Genomic DNA, 21,671 nt, shown 5'->3' with positions numbered 1-21,671 from the left:
CAATATATAACAGCACTAATAAATTAAATGATTGTACTGCACTTTTTAACGGCAACCTCTTCAGCTAATAGAGTATCAGAGGTAAGGGAGCATAAGCCCAGACTAGAGCACTCTGCCATGGCTATGTTAGGGCCAGTGGCATGTCTACAAGCCACAATCCCCAATGCAAATGTTACACCCCACCAGAGGAAGCAGAGGAAAAAGAAGAGTTTGTTAGTGATTATCACTATTCAAAGCTCATGTGGAGATCTTCACTACCACTACAGCCCCAATGAAAAACTAATATAGTAGGCACCATGGAAGATGCTGGAGCAATATCAATCCAAAATAATAATAATATAGTGACTGGAGGAGGGCCGCATGTTGGCCCCTCAGGTCCACAGACCATGTTGCAACATCTGCATCCCCTTTTGCTAAGCTGGTAGTACATTAACTCCCATTGAGAACTTGCATGGGAATCTGAAGAAGGACCACATTTTTGACCTTCCAAACAAATATATCTGACCCGGACCCCACTATGAGGATAGACAACTGAAATCTTTCAGATTCAATGACCTCTCATTACTGCTCAGGAGGCTCGTGGAGAAGACATTTGCTTAAGTGTTCAGAGAATTTGATATACATACTGCCCAAAGACCTGTCTTCCACCCACAATACAATTAGGATTAACTCTTTCATGAGAGTTCCCGGTTGTCTGGACACTAGCCAGCTAATGTCCATAAGGTTGACCAGATCACTTGTAATTTTAGAATGTTTAAGAAGACAACTTAAGACAGAAGGTGAGACCAGGAAACGTGAATCGCCTGCATTAAGCAGTGGGCTCCCCATCCCCAGTGACTCGCATCTGTAGTCATGGCAACACACTGAGGCTGAAGTAGAGACATATGATAAGACCTGAGATGCTAATGACTTTGCTGAAACACCAGAATTGTTGTCAACATAGTTTCTAGTGGTGGAAGGCATTGTCTTGCTGAGGGGAAATGAAGGGATAAGGCACAAGATACTTTGATGTCAAGTGAAGAATTCTGTCTTCTGGTAGCAATATTGTACTTTATTTGGTATTGAAGGAAGCTTCAATCTATAATGGTATGGCACAGAACACACACCTGATTTAAGTATGTATGTAAGCTGAGGATATTACAATTCATTAGTATCACCTTCCACTGTTTTGTCACCAAACTAGTATGTGTTTGCAGCACTACTACTAAGTTATGTTTTATCTTTATTTTTCCTCTTTCAGCGCTAATCCACGTTTAAATGGTATGCCACAGAGCAGGTCAGAGACCCCCCACCCCCCAATTTATAACTATCCTAAATCATAAAGGTTGGTCAGGACTCAATTTTTGTGCTGTATCTACTGATTTTGCAAGGAAAAGGATGTCGTTCTAATAGTGGTAAATTCAGATTTAGAATCTCAGGTGAGCTATTCCTCCTGTAGAACATTTGTGAACATCTTCAGTGAGGCTGAGTTGCCAAAGAATAGTGAACTGGATGGAGAAGATTATCTGCTACACAGAATTTCAGCAACTGTTGAAGGTATTCATCTTTGAGATATTGTAGTAAATTGTTTCCGTTCCGAGAGATTCCATTTTGAATCTCTCATACACATATATTCATCCAGCCATATTAAGTCTATGATGGGTTGCCAATCCGTCTTCTTCTTTGCTAGAAAAGCCGAGGAGTAAACTCCCATGGACCTCTCTGATTGGTAAACATCTTTGACTGCTTATTGTTCTACTAAGGATGTTAAGTAATGAAAAAGAGCAGTTGTTTACATCTTGGATGCTGGAATTCTGTAGTATCAGGGATGTTTCTCGAAACACCATGAATGTTTATAAAAAATAGACGATCCAGGGGTCCTGGATCCTGTCCGCTCACTTGCAACTGAAGGCCACCTGTCTGGCACCTACCAGGCCAGCAGGAGTAGGTAGGTAAAGCCTGAAAACCCTGATTGGGCTGAGTTGCTGTTATAGACCAAACAGATTAAGATAGTCATTCACATGAGAACTTTTTCAATTTCCCCAACATATCTTTTGACTGTATGACCTTATCTGTATTGATTCCGGGCTTAATGAATAAATTGCTTGTAGAAATGTTGGTGTTGATTTGCCTATCTGTCTTTTCTAAGGAATCATCTATTTTATAGCAAAAGAGTAGCAATAGATATAAATAGAGTTATTTTAATCCAGTTCTGCTTGGATGAGGCGTTCACAGACCGGGGATTAAGCCATAGTGATCTTACTGTAAACACAAACAAAAGAGATGTAGCTGATGTCCAAGCACAGTCTGTAGTAGCTTCACTAATCAATTCAGAGGAAATCTCTGGATCTTTCAGAGCTAACTTATTTGGTCATTTTCTACGTGGGCCTTGTGTCCTTCATGTTACATATCTAAAATCCCGTTACTTTTAGTATTGATGTCAAAGCTATGAGAAGAAGAAATATCCCCTGCTGAGAGTTATATATATTCATTATATATTATTTTACTGTGGAGGAAGAGGTGACCTTCAAGTTGTTTGCACATATGACACCTTTGGGTCCGGTGGTGCCGCTACTTATATATATTTATACAGTATATTCTTTTACAATCTGTGTCCATTTTGCTGCCTCATATTTTATTTTGTCTTTAAACCGGTTTATCCAGAGGAAGCATGTGTGTTTGGCAAGATGGGGATTGAGGCATCAGCTTGGAAGGTGGGTGGGAAAATTGCAGTGGCGTAGCAATAGGGGGTGCAGAGGTAGCGACCACATCGGGGCCCTTGGGCCAGAGGGGCCCCAAAAGGTCCACCCTCTATCACAGTATTAGCTCTCTATTGGTCCTGTGCTGGTAATAATCACTTCTATAAATACTTTGAATAGTGGTAATCATTAACAAGCTGTTCCCCATCCCCTTCTTGCACCTCTGACACTGTGATTGTCCTTGGCAGGTTTTGGAACGCTGTACCATTTGTTATGTATAGAGTGCTTGGGGGGGGGCCCCAAGTAAAACTTGCACCGGCACCCATAGCTCCTTGGCTACGCCACTGGAAAATTGTATTGAAATGTTAGCCCCCTGGTCCCCCAGTGCATAGCACTTTATCAAGTGGTTCAGAACTGAAGACTTTTCTTTTGCCTTTCTTAATCAATGATGATTTGTTGCTTTATTTCCCTCATGAAAGAGAAAGAGGGACCAAACATCTTTAGATGTGGATCCTATTCCTCTTTTTTTGTTTGCTTTAAAGAATCTTCCTTTTGATTGGCCTCTTGAGCAGCTGCAATGAGTGCATGTACCGGAGAGAAATAGACTTTTCCTTCAAAGATATCAGCTCGTTCTTGTTGAGGTACAGAACAGTGAGCCACTGAGGGAGAAGGGTCTTTATGTTGTGTAGAGAGAAGTGCTCTGTGAGCTGTCAGTTCTTTTCTTAATGCTTAATTAATCACTGGACTCCTCATCTGGTTACATAGGTCAGTTTTGAGACGTTCTTTACAGAGTTTCTTATCCAGGAGGCCTGACAGACTCGGGCTCAGAAGGTGCACTGTCTTTGTGATGACCTGTCTCTGGAACCAGCAGTTTCATGTTCAACCTTTCTTGATCTTAAACAAGACTGAAGTGTTCCCTCTCGATTTCTGAATGACTTTGACTTTTGTCATTGTGAAGAGTTGTTAGTATAAATTGGATTTATATAGCGTCAACATATTACGCAGAGCTGTACAATAAATAATGTTACTGACATTGATAATAGGACCTATTGGCCTCTGATGAAGTGGGGGTTTCCCGTGAAACGGCTTTTAAGCTGTCCTTTCCCGTTTTGTGTTCCCTGTTTGATGTGCCTTACAGATTAATGTAATTCAGCATTAACCCATCAGCGCCCAGCTCTTCGCTACTTTGGTTCAATTGATAGGGGTGACATAGGGGTGACAGTCACTCAACAGACAGTAAGCAATAAGGTACACAATGCCAGATCATGCACTGGAGTAATAGTCTCAGTAAATTAGGTTCACGTTGTTCTGTGAGCAGAGTGCACAGATACACAAGGAGGTAGGGTCCTGCCAAAGGCTTAAAGGGAGAGGATGGTAATGCCATAGGAGGGGGCTGAGTAACAATGACCTTGTTGTGATGTCGAATTGTGGAGAATTGCTGTTGAATTTTGGTAAATTTAATTGCTTTACCCTTATTGCTTTATCCTTATTGCTTTACCCTTATAACGCTACCCTTTGAACGCGAACTGATGTAAGCTGTGAACTGACGTAAGGCCTTGCTTATATACACAGCCTGAGCAAATGTAATCAGGATGGCCTACTCAGCTGAGGGATACAGCATACCAAACAGTGGGAGGTAGTCTCTACAAAGGTACGTACACACGTCCAACTTTTTTGACCAACTTGTCGTCCAACTTGTCATTTAAATGCGTTGTCTTTTTGGTAAGCTGAAGTGGAGATAGGTTAGGGAAGGTGACTGGTGGACCCTTTGACACTCACTAGGCCCCAGTCACTTGCCTAGGTTGCCTGGTGGATGATCCTGCTCTGCTTGTATGATCAATGTACTTTTGCTTTTCTATTGTGTAACCTGTGGGCTATACCCTAAATGAGGGCTGGTGCACACCAGAGCGGTTTTGTAGCGTTTTTAAAAACGCGAGCTGTCTGAAAACTGTTTGGGTAATGTATTTCAATGGGCTGGTGCACACCAGAGCAGCTCGTTTGTTCCACAAACTCAGGGGCTGCAGCATTTCTTAGGTTTCTGAGACGTTTCTTCCTCAATGTTAAAGTATAGGAAAGTGGAAAACCGCTCTGAAAAACGCTAGATCAGAGCGGATTTCCAAGCGTTTTTGTTACAGAAGCTGTTCAGTATCAGCTTTACTGTAACAATATTTGTAATCTGCTACACAAAAATGCTCCAAAAAATGCTAGGCATGTTTAGAAAATCTCTCTAAACATGCCTAGAATTGCTCTAAAAGTCTTGTCTTGAACTCCTTACTGAATAGGTACTGATTTGAACCCTGGTCTCCCATGTCAAAAGCCAGTGCCCTTAACCAGCACACTATTCAGCCACTCTTACATTTGTTAATAGTGTTTTCACTATTATTATTTTTCTTACCATAACATAATTTTATTTTATAGCAGTATGACAGAGGCAGCGGAATTATACGCCTGTATGAATGACATTTTGGGATTTCCGAGTCCCTTAGCAGTCACATCCTTTGTTGCTATCATTATTATCTCTCCACTGTGTGTTTTTTCAGCCATATACCACTTTTTTCTATCCCTCTCTCCTGCAACTTCAAGCATTATAAATAGCCGCTGTCAGAGTGGACGTCTGAATGGCAGAGCGCTGGTGAGTGGCACCGCCAGGAAGCTCATGAACCTCTAGCAGGGTCAGAGTCGCTCTCAGGCAGATCTCTGCTGCAGATCTTGGCTCTTTATCCCGAGGACAAAACGAGATGCTTTCCATTTTCAGATGGGACCTTCTGTTTTGAGGAACCCCTCTAGACTGCATCATCCCAAGCGGAAACAGCTTCCTCAGCTGCCTCTTTTGCTGGTTACGTGATGTCCTCACGCATGTCCCCTTTTTGTTTCTGTTAGAAATCGTTGAAGAAAAAGTTTTGAAGAAGACGCGCAAATGAGGAAATATGAAGCAGCGGCGTGCAGCATGTGGAATCCACATCAAAACTGATTTGTGTAACTAAGGGCTCATTATGTAGGAGCTTTAAAGTGTTCCTGAGATGAGGGGACATAAAAATGTTTTATACATACTTGGGACTTCCTCCAGCCCCCTTCGCGCAGATCAGTCCCTCGCTGCAGTCTAAATCCTCCTAGATTCTCCTATAGGTCAGTTGGGGTCAGTCAGTGCAGGTGCAGTGTGGCCAAGTGTGTTCCCCTGTCTTGCTCCTTTAGTAGTAGTAGTAGTACTGCAAAGGGGCAGAACGCTCCCAGCGTCAAGAATGCGGTGGGGTGGGAGCGCACAGCTGCGCCCCGAATGTGCAGTAGGCCCAGCTCGCCATAATGAAGAAGGGCTGCTACAGGAAAATCTAGGAGGATTTAGAACGCGGCGAGGGAGCAATCTGCGCGGAGGGGACTGGAGGAAGCCCCAGGTATGTATAAAACTTTTATGCCCCCTCGTCTCAGGTACCCTTTATGCTACATACTCACCACAAGACCGCAGAAGATGGATTGGGGGGGGGGGGGGGGGTATGCAGTGATGAACGATCCGAGAAACAATTGTTCCTTGATCCATCTTCCGTGAATGTGAATGTAGGAACAAATGACACATGCAAAAACGTTGTTTAACATTAACAATTTGCGGTAATTAACACGGGAGTCAATGGCAATCAGAACGATCGTCAATGATTGGATCCATCATGGCACTCGTTCAAAGAGAACAATTATCGTGCGCAATCGGCCGCCATTGAATATTGTTTAATAAACTTTTGTTAAACAATGTTGCACAATATCGCGAAAAAACATTTGTCAGGAAAAATCATTTGCATAAAAATCATCTAGTGGGTATGTGGGCCTTTAGAGGCCGGGATCGCACTTGAGTTGTTGAGGAAAACGGCAGAATTTTTCTGTGGACGATTCTTTGTAGTCTCAGCAGGCTTGGCCGACAGCAGCTGACTGTCTGCAGTAGGGAGTCGTACACAATGTGTGAAAAAAGCAACACTGCCTGCATTTTTTTCCCAGCAGCAGAAAAATGCACGTTACTGTCACTGCACTGCAATTCTCCATTGGGAAGCATTTTCTGTAGTTAAAAAAATGGCCTATATGTATGGAGTAATTGAAAAGGGTGCAGGTCAACCGTTGTTTAATATAATAACTGGTCGGTGCCGTGGTTAAATTGGGTGGGGGGAGGGGGTGTGTTAAAGTTAGGTGCGAAAGGTTAAAGTTAGTTGCCCTGGGGTGTGGGGAGTTAAGGTTAGGCACTAACCTGTAGCACCAGGGGGAGGTTAAAGGCTAGACACCACCAAGGGGAGATTAAGGGTTAGGCAGAACCAGAGGGAGGTTAAGGGTCAGGTACCACCAGGAGGGAGGTTAAGGGTCAGGTACCACCAGGAGGGAGGTTAAGGGTCAGGTACCACCAGGAGGGAGGTTTAAAGGTTAGGCACCACCACGGGGGAGGTTTAAGGGTTAGGCACCCCCAGCTGAGGTTTCTGTGTGAGAGTAGATAGAGGTTAGGTCATAGTAATACATTGGTAAATATTACCAATATCTTATTACATAAATGTAGTAGAATATCTGTAAATTTATCAATATTCTTCTACTGCTATTCTGCACCCTTTTAAACAGGTGACTTTTTAAAATGTAAAGCATCTACATATTGAGAAAGAAAGGAGAAAGAGCAGGTGGTACAAAGAAGTGCAGAAGTTGAATCCAAAACTTACAGCTGAACCGTGTACTACTACAGCTGTACTCTGGTATACGTCCAGAGCTTGGAATCCCTGCATCCGTATGGAGGCGGGAATTAACGGAAGGGGCGGAACTTCACGGGTCCAGTAAGTTGTCTGTATCCGGAGCTGGGAGTAATTCTAACCGTGTGGAGGTGGGGCTTAGACTGAAGCACCCTGGCGCTGTGAAAGTTATAGGAAGAAGCGGCATGGAAGAAACCTATTCCCTCCCAGCTAGGCCCGCCCACCCATTGGCACAGCTCAAGTGCGCTGCATGGACCTGCTGTCCCATAAACCTGCGAAGGGGAGGAGGAGAGCGGAGTATAATGGGAAAGAAGCGCGGCGGTATCTCTGCATCGGGAGGGAGGATGGGTCATTCACAGAGGGGGAGGCGCTTTTACCACATAAGGTGCCTGTAGACACGTGCCTACTGTACTTAATGGTAAATCCGGCCCTGGGTGGAATAATGTTTAGGTTGATCATTGTATGACTGTTCACACATAATGAAAACATACAGCAGTTTGATTTCCCAGTTAAGTCAATTACTTACGGTAACTGTTAAATAGTAAGACTGACAACCAGATTCATTAACTATTATGGTAGGGATTAGATTGTGAACCCCTCTGAGGGACAGCTAGTGACAAAAATACATAGCTCCCAACTGTCCCGTTTTTGGACAACAACAGTTGTCAACAGTCTCTCTTTGGGAACCCAATCCACCTGTCCCTCTGTCCCTATTTCTTCCTCATTTGTCCTTCTTTCAGGATTGATGTACAGATCTATGTAAATCTATTGTTCTACTGAAAGATGCTTATTTAACTCTAAATGTTATCACCATTATTTTTAAACTAGGCCTAAGGTTTAAAAACGGGCACTAGGCTCTGGGCGCGACCTCCGCAGTGACTCGCCTTAAAAAAAAACGCACCGCGCACACATCCCCCCCCCATCCTCCTCCTACTTTGCACGTAGAGCTGTTAGAGCCAGCTGAACTGCGCGCACATGCACAGATGGTTTTTTAGCACGGACACAGGGAAATGGGAAACAGAGACACGCAAAAAAACAAAAACCCAGATACTTACCATATTTTTTGGACTATAAGACGCTCCTGACCATAAGACGCACCTAGGTTTAGAGGACAAAAACCAGAGGGGAAAATATATATACTAAACCTGGTGCATCCATGGTGGGCATCTTGTGGATTATGTCCCTTTTGTACCTCATGCCCCCTTGTACATCGTGTCTCCCTGTGTCCTCCTTGTGTCCACCTCTGTCCTCCTTGTGTCCTACTCCATGCCCCTTTATGTCCCCCTTGTGTCCTTATCTATGCCCCTTTGTACCCCATGCCCCTTTGTACCTCATATCTCCCTGTGTCGTCCCCCTTGTGTCCTCCTGTGTCCGCCTCTGTCCTCCTTGTATCCTCCTCTATGCCCCTTTTGTGTGGTCCCTATGCCCCTTTGTGTCCCCCTGTGTCCTCCGTTTGTCCTCGTGTCCTCCTCTGTATGGGCACAGTACAGAGAGTCCCCAACATTGCGGCGGGTTGGAGGTTTGTATTGGCAGGAGTTCACAAGTCAGGAACTCCCTGCATTTGGACTATAAGACGCAGTGACATTTTATTCCCCACTTTTGGGGGAGAAAAAGTGAGTCTTATAGTCCAAAAAATACAGTACCTATGGAGAGGGAAGGCCCACAGTCCGTCCTATAGAGCCTTCCTGCTCCTCTCACAGACCCCTCTTTCCAGCGCTATCACCCCCGCTAGCAGTAGCCAACCGATCGGTCGAATACTGCTCTGTGCTGCCGTGGGAAGCTTTAGAAGTCTTCGGGAACCCAAGTGCTCCCATAAGACGGGTGGCTCTCCATACTGCGCCTGCACTAGTGAGCTCTCTGGTGCACTTATGCATGTACAGTACAGAGCTGGCCATCTTCGGGAGCACTTGGGCTCCTGAAGATTTCCAAAGCTTCCCACGGCAGCACAGAGCAGTATTCGACGAAGCTTGCCTTTTTTTCTTTTCTTTATTGACATTAGCTTTAATATGAAGGAAAATAAACCAGGATAAAAAGGACCAGTGTGGTTTGAATTATAAAACAAAATTTTTTCTTATGAAATATTTATGGTATGCATGACTAGCGGTATGCCGGAGGCATTATTAGAGAGTGATGGGGCCGTGATAAGAGGTGTGGTGGGGGTGGGGCTTAAAGGATAGCAGAGCATCATGTGCATGACCTCATAATTACGCCATGCGCAGAGCGCTCCCTGCCGCGGTCGCACACTGTAGGACGCGCGCAGCCGGGCCAGCGCAGGCTCAGTGATGTCCGATTTCAGTGACCTGGAAGAGGCTGCCGGAGTGGCTTTAAGTATGAAAAGGGGGGGGGGGGGGCAGAGGAGAACGGGTGGAGCGGTGGCCATCAGGACAGCTCCCCATTCATGCCTGCTCCCCCTGTTACGCCTAATGCTTTGGGCTCTGGTATCCTTTTAGTGTCTCTCTTTTATATCTCAAAAAGTTGAGAGGCATGAAAAATATACTGTACATACTATGTAAAGTGCTGGGGAAGACGTCAGTGCTATATAAACATTAAATGATAATAATAATAATAAATGCTGCAGACACGTCTCTGGATAGGATGCTAATGGCTGGGTGAACAACTCCTCGATAAGTATTGCAGGCTGAAACTGTTGACAGTGTAAATCTGTCAGTCTCTCATTCTGATTTCCTCTGTATCTCTAGACCGCTGACACTATCTGCAGATCCCCCAGAACCCCCTGGGGAAGGCCCAGCATTTTCCTCTTGATCGCATGGAATGACTCACGATTCACCCTTTCCTCTTTTCCTCTCTCGCAATTATTATAAGCCTCAAATCACATTCATCTCAAAGCTGAACCCCCTTCTCCCCCCCCCACCATTCTCTCCAGTTGTGCTGGTCTGTCTCCCCTCCCCCACTGATATTGTCAGCTGCTGTCACTGGTCGAAGAAGGAATACTTGAGTTATTTAGAAAAATTTCACTACCCAAATGCGAGACATGGCAATAAACATAGCTGCCAACATTTCAAAGCATTCCCAGTGACACATTGCAGCTCAGCGGCTGTATCTGAGCTTGTTGCGCACGTTAATATCTCCGAGGACCACAGATCACTGTGTAATTGGCCAGTTCCGGTGACAGGTTTATGACATCGCAACTGAGATGGTTTTACTGCTTTCTGAATGCCATGCTGTTGAAAATATTAACCTAGAGGGTCACTCTTACCACTGCTGATATGGCTAAAACTTCCACTTTACTGAAACTCCAGGCGAACATGGACCACAAATATATCCTGTTGCCTATTCATTAAAACACAATTGTTGTGTGCTCATTAGTATATGTACAGTATATGCAGGGCCAGATTTCAGGAAAGGCCACAAAGACCCAGGCCTTGTGTAGCTGCAGTCTAATGGGGCCCCTGGATGTGAAATAAGGGTTGCTACATATGAAAGAGAAGGCTGCAAATAGGAAGTAACACATGAAAAAGGGAAGCTGATGGCCATGAAAAAAGGGGCTGCAGTACAAGGATGTTACACATGGAAGAGGGGGCAGCACATGGAATAGGAAGAGCACTGCTGCCCATGGAAGGACAACCCCAACATTACAAAATCTGTGAATTGTTTTCCTTTGCACACAGATTTGGGGGAGGGGTTAACATTGTACTGCCGAGGGTGCGTACACACATCCAATTCTGTAGTAAGAGGGCCAACAGAATTGGAATACTATGCTCCTCATGCTGAATGGAAGTGGTAAAATTGTCCAGTCATTGGCCAACTGAAATTAGATGTGGGTGTACATCCCTAACCAGTTCAGGACCATAGGCTTACACCCCCCTAGTGACCAGGCTGTTTTTTTACTAATTAGAGTTCTGCAGCTTTAAGTGCTCACTGCAGAGCTGTGCAAGTCAGCACACAAGTGATTACACCCCCCCCCCCCCTTTTCTGCCCACCAACAGAGATTTCTGTTGGTGGGCTGTGATCCCTGCTGGCATTTGTTTACTTGTTTATACATTTATTTGTGTTTTTTTAAAATTCAATTTACCTTTTTTCCCCCCTCCCTCCCCCCGCCAGCCAATCACAGCGATCGGCTCTCATAGACATCAGCCTACGAGAGCCAATCGCTCTCTGAGCCTCCCAGGGGGACAGCCGAGTGTCACGGCTGTCCCCAGTACAGCGCTGCCATAGATCGCAGCGATGTACAATGTAAATAGACATCAAAATTGGCTCAATGGGCTGCCTGTCAAATTTCCTGTAACGTGACAGGCAGCCTACTGGGCCAATCAAAGTGCGGGATAATGTCCTTTAAATTGATTGGGCTTAAGGGTAGGATGAGTGGAGCTCTCGTCATTGCCCACTAGCAGGCATAAGTTAATAGCGCTCGCTATACTACTCTGATAAGGCATGTTAACTTGGATAAGGCGTGTTAACTCTCATAAGGCATGCTATTTGTCTTAGTGAATCAAGCCCTTAGTGTGGGAATTCGGTTAAGGCACGAGGGAGTGTTCACGTGAGAATGGGTGCCAGTTAGTGCATTGTAAAATACTGGTAATTTAAATTACCAATATTTCACTACTAGAGGCACCACCCGGCATCCAACTGAAGCAGTGCCACCGCAAAGAATACTTTTCCCCGCTTCCTCAGATTAAAATACTGGTGGATGTAGGAAGAACGCCATGGACTCTTCGCACGAAACGTGATTAAAATTTTCTTTACATTTTTTTTACCCAGAGAGAGACTATCAACACTATAAAAGAAGACCTGTGATATTTTGCGTGAACACGGAATTCTCCACATTCGTTACTGTGGCCACCTTTCCACCAACCCAGTTTTGTAAATAGCATTTTTGTTATTCATGTTATCCCACTGATTTAAATAGTACACTATATTGTCACTCCTGATAATCTCTTTCTGTTCTTTTCCTTCTGGTTCCTGGAGTCCACCTGCTGAAGTTCATCCACCGGATATACCCAATGTCTCCCACCAAATAGCAGACTATGGGGTTTATTCACTAAGCCTATGGATTTAAAAAAAATCAGGGATAGGCTTGAAGGAATAATCATATTCTCCATTGATCTCCATCCCACATGTTTTTGTGTAAACAATGTGATAGACACCCTAACGCCACTATTCAATGGATTAGTGTAAGCCAGGGATGTCAAACCGGTCCTTCAAGGGCAGAGGTCCTCACACATTTTTGATACAGCTCAAATTAATTGATGGGTCTGAATCAGGAAAGGTGTGGTCCATCAGGTAGAGCACATTCCTCTCTTTCTCAGTCCATCTTAAACACTGGCATGGATCTGGCCCTCCAGGTCTTGAGTTCGACACCTGTGGTGTAAGCTCATGTTAAAGGATGCTATTATCAGTAATGCAGCAGACTGCAGACCACCAGTGGTAAAAGCGCAGCATTACATACTGCCCATATGCAATTAACTTTTTATCCTGAGGTTTCTTCTAGGTGATATTTTCACACATTGTCAATAAAAGGCCTTTTAAAGCCACCAGCACACAAAAAATACTTTTGATAGTACCTTTTCACCTACTTTTTTATTGTTTTTAAATTACAAAACATTATTTTAAAAAGAAGTTGAAAATGATCTCCTTGGAGAAAACTCAAGTGAAAAAATGAATTGCATATGGGCCAGAGTATGCAGAACAGCAAGAACCAGCAACACAAAATTCCAGATTGAAGGGATAGTAGGGATAAAACAACAAGTCCATCAGAAATGTTCTTGTGAAGTCTAGTTGTGCCCTGATGACAAATTAAATCACAGGGCTATTTCCTCCACCCCTACTTGTCTTACAGGTCCCCTGGAACATTCTCGGCTCATACTCACTGTGGGATCCACCTGCTGCGGTGGCACTGAACCGGTTGGTGGCACTGCGGTGACTGGTGACATTTTTCTGTGGCTGGAACATGATGATGTGAATTTTTGGTGTGAAGAGACATCCCAGGACCACTGAGCCACTGAGACTGACCGAGACACACAGCGTGGTGGTCTGAACCTGAATGGAAGAACGAGAAAGAAAATAAATTAGAAGATGAGATATAGACCCCAGCTGTCTCCCTGAGTCTCTCTACTCTATAACTGTCTCTCTCATATTTATGTATCTGTCCAAAGATCTATATAAATAAATGGTCTGTTAAACTGCCACAAGTTTTCTTATGATTCTAAGCAAACAATGTCACCTTAGTTTACTTATCCAGAACTGCGTCCTCTTCCACATCTGACGAGGGGCACACTGTCATCTTGTACTCACTTTACTGATCCTACACTGCTACCTCCTCCACTACCTGACAAGGGGCACACCATCACTATACTGTATCTACAGCTTACTGCTCCAGCACAGCCTTCTTCTTCGCTATTTTGCAGGATACACTCTGTCACAGTGTATACAACTTACTGCTCCAACACTGCTTCCTCCTCAACTATCTGGCAAGGGGCACACTGTCACCATATACAGAGTTTACTGATCCAGAACAGCTTCCTCCTGCAATATCTGACAAGACACACATTGTCACCACATGCAGAGTTTGACTGATCCAAAACCGCTTCCTCCTCCACTAACTGACAAGGTGCACACTGCCACCTTTTTTTTACAGCTTACTGGTCCAGCTCCTCCACTATTTAAAGAAAGTTAAAAAAACGATTTAATATCTGTAACAATCGATTGAGAGGCAGCTGCGGTGAACAGCGCTACCACCGCAGCTGCCTCCAGCTCCCTGCCTAGCAATCTATCCGTGTCTCGGGCGTCTAGCACGCCGAGGACGGGTCTGTCAGCCGCACATAGGTTCACATTGTCGCGTGCGCGCGCGCACAGACAGGACCTTTATGCGGGGAGGAGGCGCGTCAGCTGACCGGCCGGTCATGTGACGTCAGAGAAGACGCTCGCCGCTCCTCATTGGCTGATAGGAGGGGGCGTGCCGGAGAGGTCTCCTCTGCTTCATAAGCCTAGCTGAATCACTCGCACGTTGTCTGCTGTTGCGAATACTTCGTGTTAGCACTCAGACCTTTGATAGCTTAATTATCTAACTTGAAAGACTGTATATTATCTGTGTATGACTCTGGCTCGTTCTGACTACTCTTCCGCTCAGTGATTCTGTACTTTTGCCCATCTGATCTTGCTGCCGACTCTGCCTGTTTAACCTTCTTGTCTTTGCCTTCCGATTTTGTACTGCATCTGTCTGTCTGTTGCCAAATCGATTAGTCTGACCACTCTACTCTCACCAGAGGGCCATTGACTCTGGTGAGGGGCTCTGTACTGTTAGTGCCCTCCAGCTCCTCTGGTGAGGTATAGCTGAACCTATCAGTATTACTGTTGCACCAATCACTATACTGTGCTATTAGCTATCATTTTAGTTGCCTGCTATACTTGCATTATTGGTGATTCTGCAGATCACCACATAATCAGGTATAGTGTCTGGATTATTGGTGATACTGCAGATCACTTAATAACCAGACAACTGTTATTGCTGACACCAATCGTTACAATATCTCTCTAGTTTCTTTAGCTATTGTTCACACACCATGTTGCTCTATAATTCAAGTGAATAAACTCATGTGCATGTTACATGTAACACAGGACCCTTGTGTGGTGTGTGTTGCCAGTTTTTCCCTCTCTTTATTCTTACCCTGTAGTCACTGGAGGTCACATAGAAGATGGGCAGAAATGCCAGCCAGATGATACAAGTAGTGTACATTGTGAAGCCAATGAATTTGGCCTCATTGAAGTTCTCTGGACACTTTCGTGTTTTAAACGCATACAGCGTGCAGAGTAGGACCAGAAGCACATTATACGACAGTGACACCAGCATACTCCCGTCCCCACTGCTACACTTCAGGGTCACCACATATCTCTTATCCGGAGCAGTGTCCTTACGAGTCCCAGCTGGCTCCACAAGCAACCAGACCAATACCACTAGGAACTGGAAGGAGATAAGAACCAGACAGATGCCTACTTGAGAAGCTGGGCTTATGAACCGCGGCCTTTGGACACCATCACGGGCACCACTGAAAATTCTGGCAATTCGATTGGTCTTTGTGAGCAGGGCTGAATAACAAATTGCGAAGGATGTGCCAAGGCCGAGACGTCTAAGGGTGCAGACACTGGTGGAGGGCTTAGCAATGAATATAAAGGTCATTGCGTAGCAAAGGAGCACACCGCTCAACAGTATGTAGCACAGTTCACGTCCAGATGCCTTCACAATTGGGGTGTTATTATTCTGGATGAATATCCAAAACACAAAGAGGGTGGAAATCAGTCCCAAGCAAGACAGGCAGACTGGGCCAAGTGCCCAGGCGTCACTCCAGCGAATGTACTCCTGAGGCAACTCAAAACAGTCCTTTAAGTCCTCATTGGGCCAGTAGCCAAGGCCACAATCCTTGCAGGTGAATTCATCCAGCAGGTACTCATGGGGTTGACACGGGATACAGATCCAGCAGCACACATCTCCTGGCTGCATGCTCTTTACCTCGTTCTTCTTGCAGGGGTCACTGCACTGGGAAACAGGCACAGAGCTGGCCCAGGGGATCAAGGTTGTGTTGAGTGTCAGCTCTTCAGCCCAATAGCCAACCTTCTTGTAGTGGTAGCGCCCATCTGTGTTCTGGAAATTGAAGATATTGTAGCGGCCAATTCCATCTCCAAACTTATCAAATCGCACAGTGCTGTAAGTGTCTGGAGGAGGGAATGGAGCTGGGGAGAGAAAAGAGGTTGTTATTAATCAAGATAACACATCTGTGGTACTTAAAGTGAACCTGAAGTGAAAATACATTTATGAGATAAGGAATTGTATTTGTAGTATGGAATATAAATAGAACATTAGTAGTATAGACAAGAGTCGTTTTTATTGTTACAATTTTATTTTTAAGATTGCATCAGACTGTCACTGCTACTAGGGATTATTATTACTATTATTATTTATTGTATTTATAAAGCGCCAACATATTACGCAGCACTGGACATTAATTTAAGTTACAGACAGTATTTAGGGGTGACAAACAGCAATATGACAATACAGGAATACAAGAAAGACCAGATCATGCAGCACAGTAGGAGTACCAGGTAATGCTTAGTCAGTCACTGGATGGGAGAATGGAGATTAGGCAAGTTAGGTTCACTCAAATGCATAGCATTGGTGCACAGTAATGGAGGTGCATGATCAGGTAGGGCACAAAAGGAGGAGGACCTTGCCCAAAGGCTTACAATCTAGAGGAAGAGGTAGGGACACGAGAGGTAGGGGACCAGAGTTCAGCTGTGGGTTTAGAGCAATTGTGAGGGGTGGTAGGCCAGAGTGAAAAGATGAGTTTTGAGGGCCTTCTTGAAGGTGTTGAAGGAGGGGGCTGCCCTAATGGGTGGAGGTAGGGAGTTCCATAGTGTTGGAGCGCCTCTTGAGAAATCTTGGAGGCGTGCATGTGACTGGGTGATGCGGGGGACGGTCAGGCGAAGTTCATTGGAGGAGAGGAGTGAGTGGCTTGGTGTGTATCTCTGAGTAAGATCAGAAATGTAGGTTGGACAGGTTTTGTGGACGTATTTGTAGGTCAGACACAAAATCTTGAATCTGATTCTGGACTGGATAGGAAGCCAGTGGAGGGATTCACGGAAGGGAGCCGCCCTGGTGGAGCGATGGGAGGAGTGGATAATTCTGGCTGCCGCATTCATGATGGACTGCAGTGGGGCTATTCGGGTCATAGGGAGACTAGACAGAAGGGCATTGCAGTAGTCAAGGCGGGAAATTATGAGGGCATGGATGAGGAGTTTGGTGGTGGCAGAGGTCAGGAAAGGGCGAATCTTACAGATGTTACGAAGGTGGAAGTTGCAGGACCTTGTGAAGTTTTGGATGTGGGGAGTAAAGGAGAGTGCGGAGTCCAGGGTGACACCCAGACAGCGGGCTTGAGAGGTAGGGCGAATGGTAGTGTGGTTAACAGTGACCTGCACATCTGGGAGGTCCAGGGATGATCGGAAAGTGCAATTTCCGATTCCGCGGAATTCTGTCAGCGCTAAATTCCATAACCGTTACATTCCGTCGGAATTTTGCGGAATTTTGTTCCGGCGGTAACATTTCAGTAATCTCAATTGAAACCTTGTTTTTGATAAATGGTAGGCCATGGGACCTAGTGGCTGTTCCACCAGTTATTTTTTTTTTTTTTTGCAGCAGGAGTTGTCGCGTAACCCATGGGACCTAGAGGTGGTTCCACGGTGGTCATTATAAGTGTGGTTTGGAGCAGCAGGAGTTGTCGCGTAAGCCATGGGACCTGGAGGTGGTTCCACTGCGGTCATTATAAGTATGGTGTGGAGCAGCAGGAGTTGTTGCGTAAGCCATGGGACCTAAAGGTGGTTCCACGGCGGTCATTATAAGTTTGGTTTGGAGCAGCAATAGTTGTCACGTAGGTTTTAGGACCTAGAGGTGGTTCCACGGCGGTCATTATAAGTTTGGTTTGGAGCAGCAGTAGTTGTCACGTAGGTTTTGGGACCTAGAGGTGGTTCCACGGTGGTCATTATAATTTTCGGTTTGGAGCAGCAGGAGTTGTTGCGTAAGCCATGGGACCTAGAGGAGGTTCCACGACGGTCATTATAAGTTTGGTTTGGAGCAGCAGGAGTTGTCGAGTAGGCTATGGGACCTAGAGGTGGTTCCATGGCGGTCATTATAACTTCGGTTTGGAGCAGCAGGAGTTGTCGCGTAAGCCATGGGACCTAGAGGTGGTTCCATGGCGGTCATTATAACTTCGGTTTGGAGCAGCAGGAGTTGTCGCGTAGGCTATAGGACCTAGAGGTGGTTCCACGGTGGTCATTATAATTTCGTTTTGGAGCAGCAGGAGTTGTCGCGTAAGCCATGGGACCTAGAGAAGTTTCCACGGCGGTCATTATAAGTTTGGTTTGGAGACGCAGTTGTCGCGTAAGCCATGGAACCTATACAAAATGGGTGGGATAGCTAGGGAGCTAGTTGGTAACGTAGGATTGTTTGGTTTTCATGCAGAAATCCTGTTGGTTGGTTTTTGTTAAGCCTCTGATTGGTGCAGAAATTCCGATTTTCATGCAGAAATCTTGTTGTTTTCACTTTAAACTTCTTCTAGGGTCTTCCTTGTGATTGGCTTAAAAAAATCTGCATTCCGATGGAATTTTTTTAGGACTTTGTCCCTCTTTCTATATAAATATCTATATTTATCTACAAAAAATGTGTTTGATTGACTCTAAACTTTATTCCCATCCTTTAAATTGATATATCACTCATTTTAACCTCTTGAGGACCGCAGTGCTAAACCCCCTAGTGACCAGGCCATTTTTAGTAAAATAGGCCAAGCTGCAGGGCCGCACAACACAGCACACAAGTGATTTCCCCCCCCCCTTTCCTCCCCACCAACAGAGCTTTCTGTTGGTGGGGTCTGATCGCTCCCCCCATTTTTTTTTTATATAAATATTTTTATTATTGTTTTTCTAATAAAAACTACTGTTTCTTTAAATATTTTCCCTCCCTCCCCACAGCCAGCCAATCATAGCGATCGGCTGTCATAGGCTTCCTTAAAATGTTAAAATGTTACTATGAAGGAAAATGAACCAGGATAGAAAGGACCAGTGTGGTTTAAATTATAAAACAACATATTTTTCTTATGAAATTTTCATGGTATGCGTGACTAAGGGTGTGATGGGGGCGTGATCGTGGGTGTGTCAGGGGTGTGGCCTAAGTGTCCCTCTTTCTCATCTCAAACAGTTGGGAGGAATGATACATCACTCAATGTATGGCCAGATCCACCATTAGAGAGAACCCTTTGATCAAATCTAATCAGAGAGGGATATATTGCCTGCTAACACACTGCCCAGAGATTTGCAATTATAGATTTTAGAAATCTATTGCAAATTGTCCTGTGACATCACACATGCGCCAGTGTCACATGGTACCTGCACCTATGGTGGTGGCGGACACTGGAGGAGGACAGGAGTCATGCTGGTGGATAGGTGAGACTTTAAAACACTGCACACAAGCAAGAGGAAGGGGAGGGGGGGCACTTTACACCAGATGGAGGATTTATTAATTGTCCTGATATCGAACACATGTTACTGCCTTGCAACCGAGATTTTCCAGCATTCCTAATTGATACATTCAACCGATTTTGGCTCGAAGTCGATAGAGAAAACAATCAGGTGGACATGTTGCAGCACAGATTCTCTTCCTATTTGATAAAATTATTGAATTGGATGGTCGATCTAGACATAATATTGAGTGATCAAAGCGAAAAGAGGCGCCCAGATGAACAGTATATAAAATTGGATTAAAATCACTAAAACATAAAGATGAGGTGGCTTACCTCAATGAAGATAGTCACAAATATCAAAAAGATTTATTGAGCACAGGCAACGCATTTCACGGGTCGCAGCCCATTTCCTCAGGCCAATAAAAGTGCCAAAAATAAGATCAGTCAAAAGCATTGAGCGCCTTTCTTTTTCTCGCATCTCTCTTTTTCCCCTGCAGGGTATCCAGGTACCCCATTTTTTTCCATTGAGTGATGTATGGCCACCTCTAGTCTGTCTCTTTGGCTGATATTCTGATATCACTATCTTTGGGTCATAGGAGCACTGATTGAAAGTAAACCTGGGGTGAAAATAAACTGATGGGATAAACAACCTTAGAGGTCCTATTCCTAAATAGGACTTTCCTGGAATCTCATAGTATTATTTTTCTTAAAGGTTAAAAATCTAGGTTTCAAATTTGTACTGTCTCAGCAGTTTTTGAATGTGTATTCAGCTCCCGTACAGATAAACCTTGAACTACTCAATGTTTTGCCTGTTCCCTGCTCATAGAAGTGTTCTTCTCAGCCACACAGGAGTTTTATGACTTCAAATTGGTTACCTGTGAGCGTTACATGCCAATTGTAGAAAGTGTCATTTAGTGCCTGATGCATGAAGCAATGGAAAATTGCCATGTGGAGACAGCAGCAGGGAAGCAGCGTGCGTTACCCTATTAGTGCAATGTGCATTACCGTGATTACGCACGCATTATTAGTACCGTTGTTTACTTGCAGCCTACCATATGTTACCATAGTAAATATACATAGCTCCCAACCAGGGCCGTATCTCTTAAGAGGCACCCGTGGGCCGGTGCCATGGGCGGCCCCTCAGGGGGGGGCGGCCTCCTATATGGTGTGTTATTTAATGTATTTAAAATTTTTCCTCTGGTCCTCTGGAGTGGACCTCTGGATTATTATTTTTTTTTTAAGGGAGGGGGGGGGGGGGGTTGGGGGCGAGTCTGGTCCAGCCCAGGGTAGCTGCAGCTGGCACCTGCCCTCCCCATCCATGCCTGGCAGTGGTTTAGTCCCGACCTCCTCTTCAGCGGGGCTGAGCCTGTGAGTGTGTGACAGAGCAAACCACTGGCCAATGAACTGCAGGCGGGCAGGGTCGGAAGTGCGACCTGAAGCTGCATAATTCATTTCCTGACAGCTTAGCAGGCAGCTCCTCTAAAATGACTCTGCAAGGGTCCCTGTCTTGCCTGATGTCTGCAGCTTTTCTGCGCAGCGTCAGGTTTTCTCCCTCAATCCCAGCCTCCTGCCTCATCAAGCTCAAGGGGAGAGGGACACTGGCTGCACAAACATCACGGGCACTCTCCATGGTAAGACGACACCTCCTCTCAACTTAATTTGCCTTATCTGCCTGTCACATGTCAGCCCTGATCACACAGTCCAGCATCTCTCTGTCTCTAGTGTGTAACCCTTTCACTGCTGGTGTAAGCTGATTTAGCTAGCTGCAGCACTGATACTACTACCTAAACTGGGGACACCTATATACCTACTATCTAACTAACTGGGGACACCTATATACCTACTATCTAACTGGGGACACCTATATACCTATTACCTAAACTGGGGACACCTATATACCTACTATCTAACTGGGGACACCTATATACCTAGCTACTATCTAACTGGGGACACCTATATACCTACTATCTAACTGGGGACACCTATATACCTACTATCTAACTGGGGACTGCTATATACCTACTATCTAACTGTGGACTGCTATATACCTACTATCTAACTGGGGACACCTATATACCTACTACCTATACCTAAACTGGGGACACCTATATACCTACTGTCTAACTGGGGACACCTATATACCTACTACCTAAACTGGAGACACCTATATACCTACTATCTAACTGGGGACGCCTATATACCTAGCTACTATCTAACTGGGGACACCTATATACCTACTACCTATACCTAAACTGGGGACACCTAAATACCTACTGTCTAACTGGGGACACCTAAATACCTACTGTCTAACTGGGGACACCTATATACCT

General features: G+C 45.0%; 1 protein-coding gene across 4 annotated transcripts in view; it reads right to left on the bottom strand.

The window, feature by feature from the left end:
• The window catches only part of GRM2 (glutamate metabotropic receptor 2), a 90,338-nt gene that overhangs the window by 14,903 nt on the left and 53,764 nt on the right, over positions 1–21,671 (bottom strand). For all 4 annotated transcript variants that reach the window (XM_068253009.1, XM_068253008.1, XM_068253010.1 and 1 more), the window contains exons 4-5: positions 15,006–16,066; positions 13,210–13,378 (exon numbers count right to left, since the gene is read on the bottom strand). In XM_068253009.1, coding sequence (XP_068109110.1) covers positions 13,210–13,378; positions 15,006–16,066 — 1,230 coding nt within the window. The remainder of the gene's footprint in view (positions 1–13,209; positions 13,379–15,005; positions 16,067–21,671) is intronic.

Source organism: Hyperolius riggenbachi, chromosome 9 (assembly GCF_040937935.1).
Source record: "Hyperolius riggenbachi isolate aHypRig1 chromosome 9, aHypRig1.pri, whole genome shotgun sequence".
NCBI classification, from domain to species: domain Eukaryota; kingdom Metazoa; phylum Chordata; class Amphibia; order Anura; family Hyperoliidae; genus Hyperolius; species Hyperolius riggenbachi.
The sequence above is the reverse complement of the archived record's forward strand: the minus strand, read 5'-3'. Positions and strand labels throughout refer to the sequence as shown.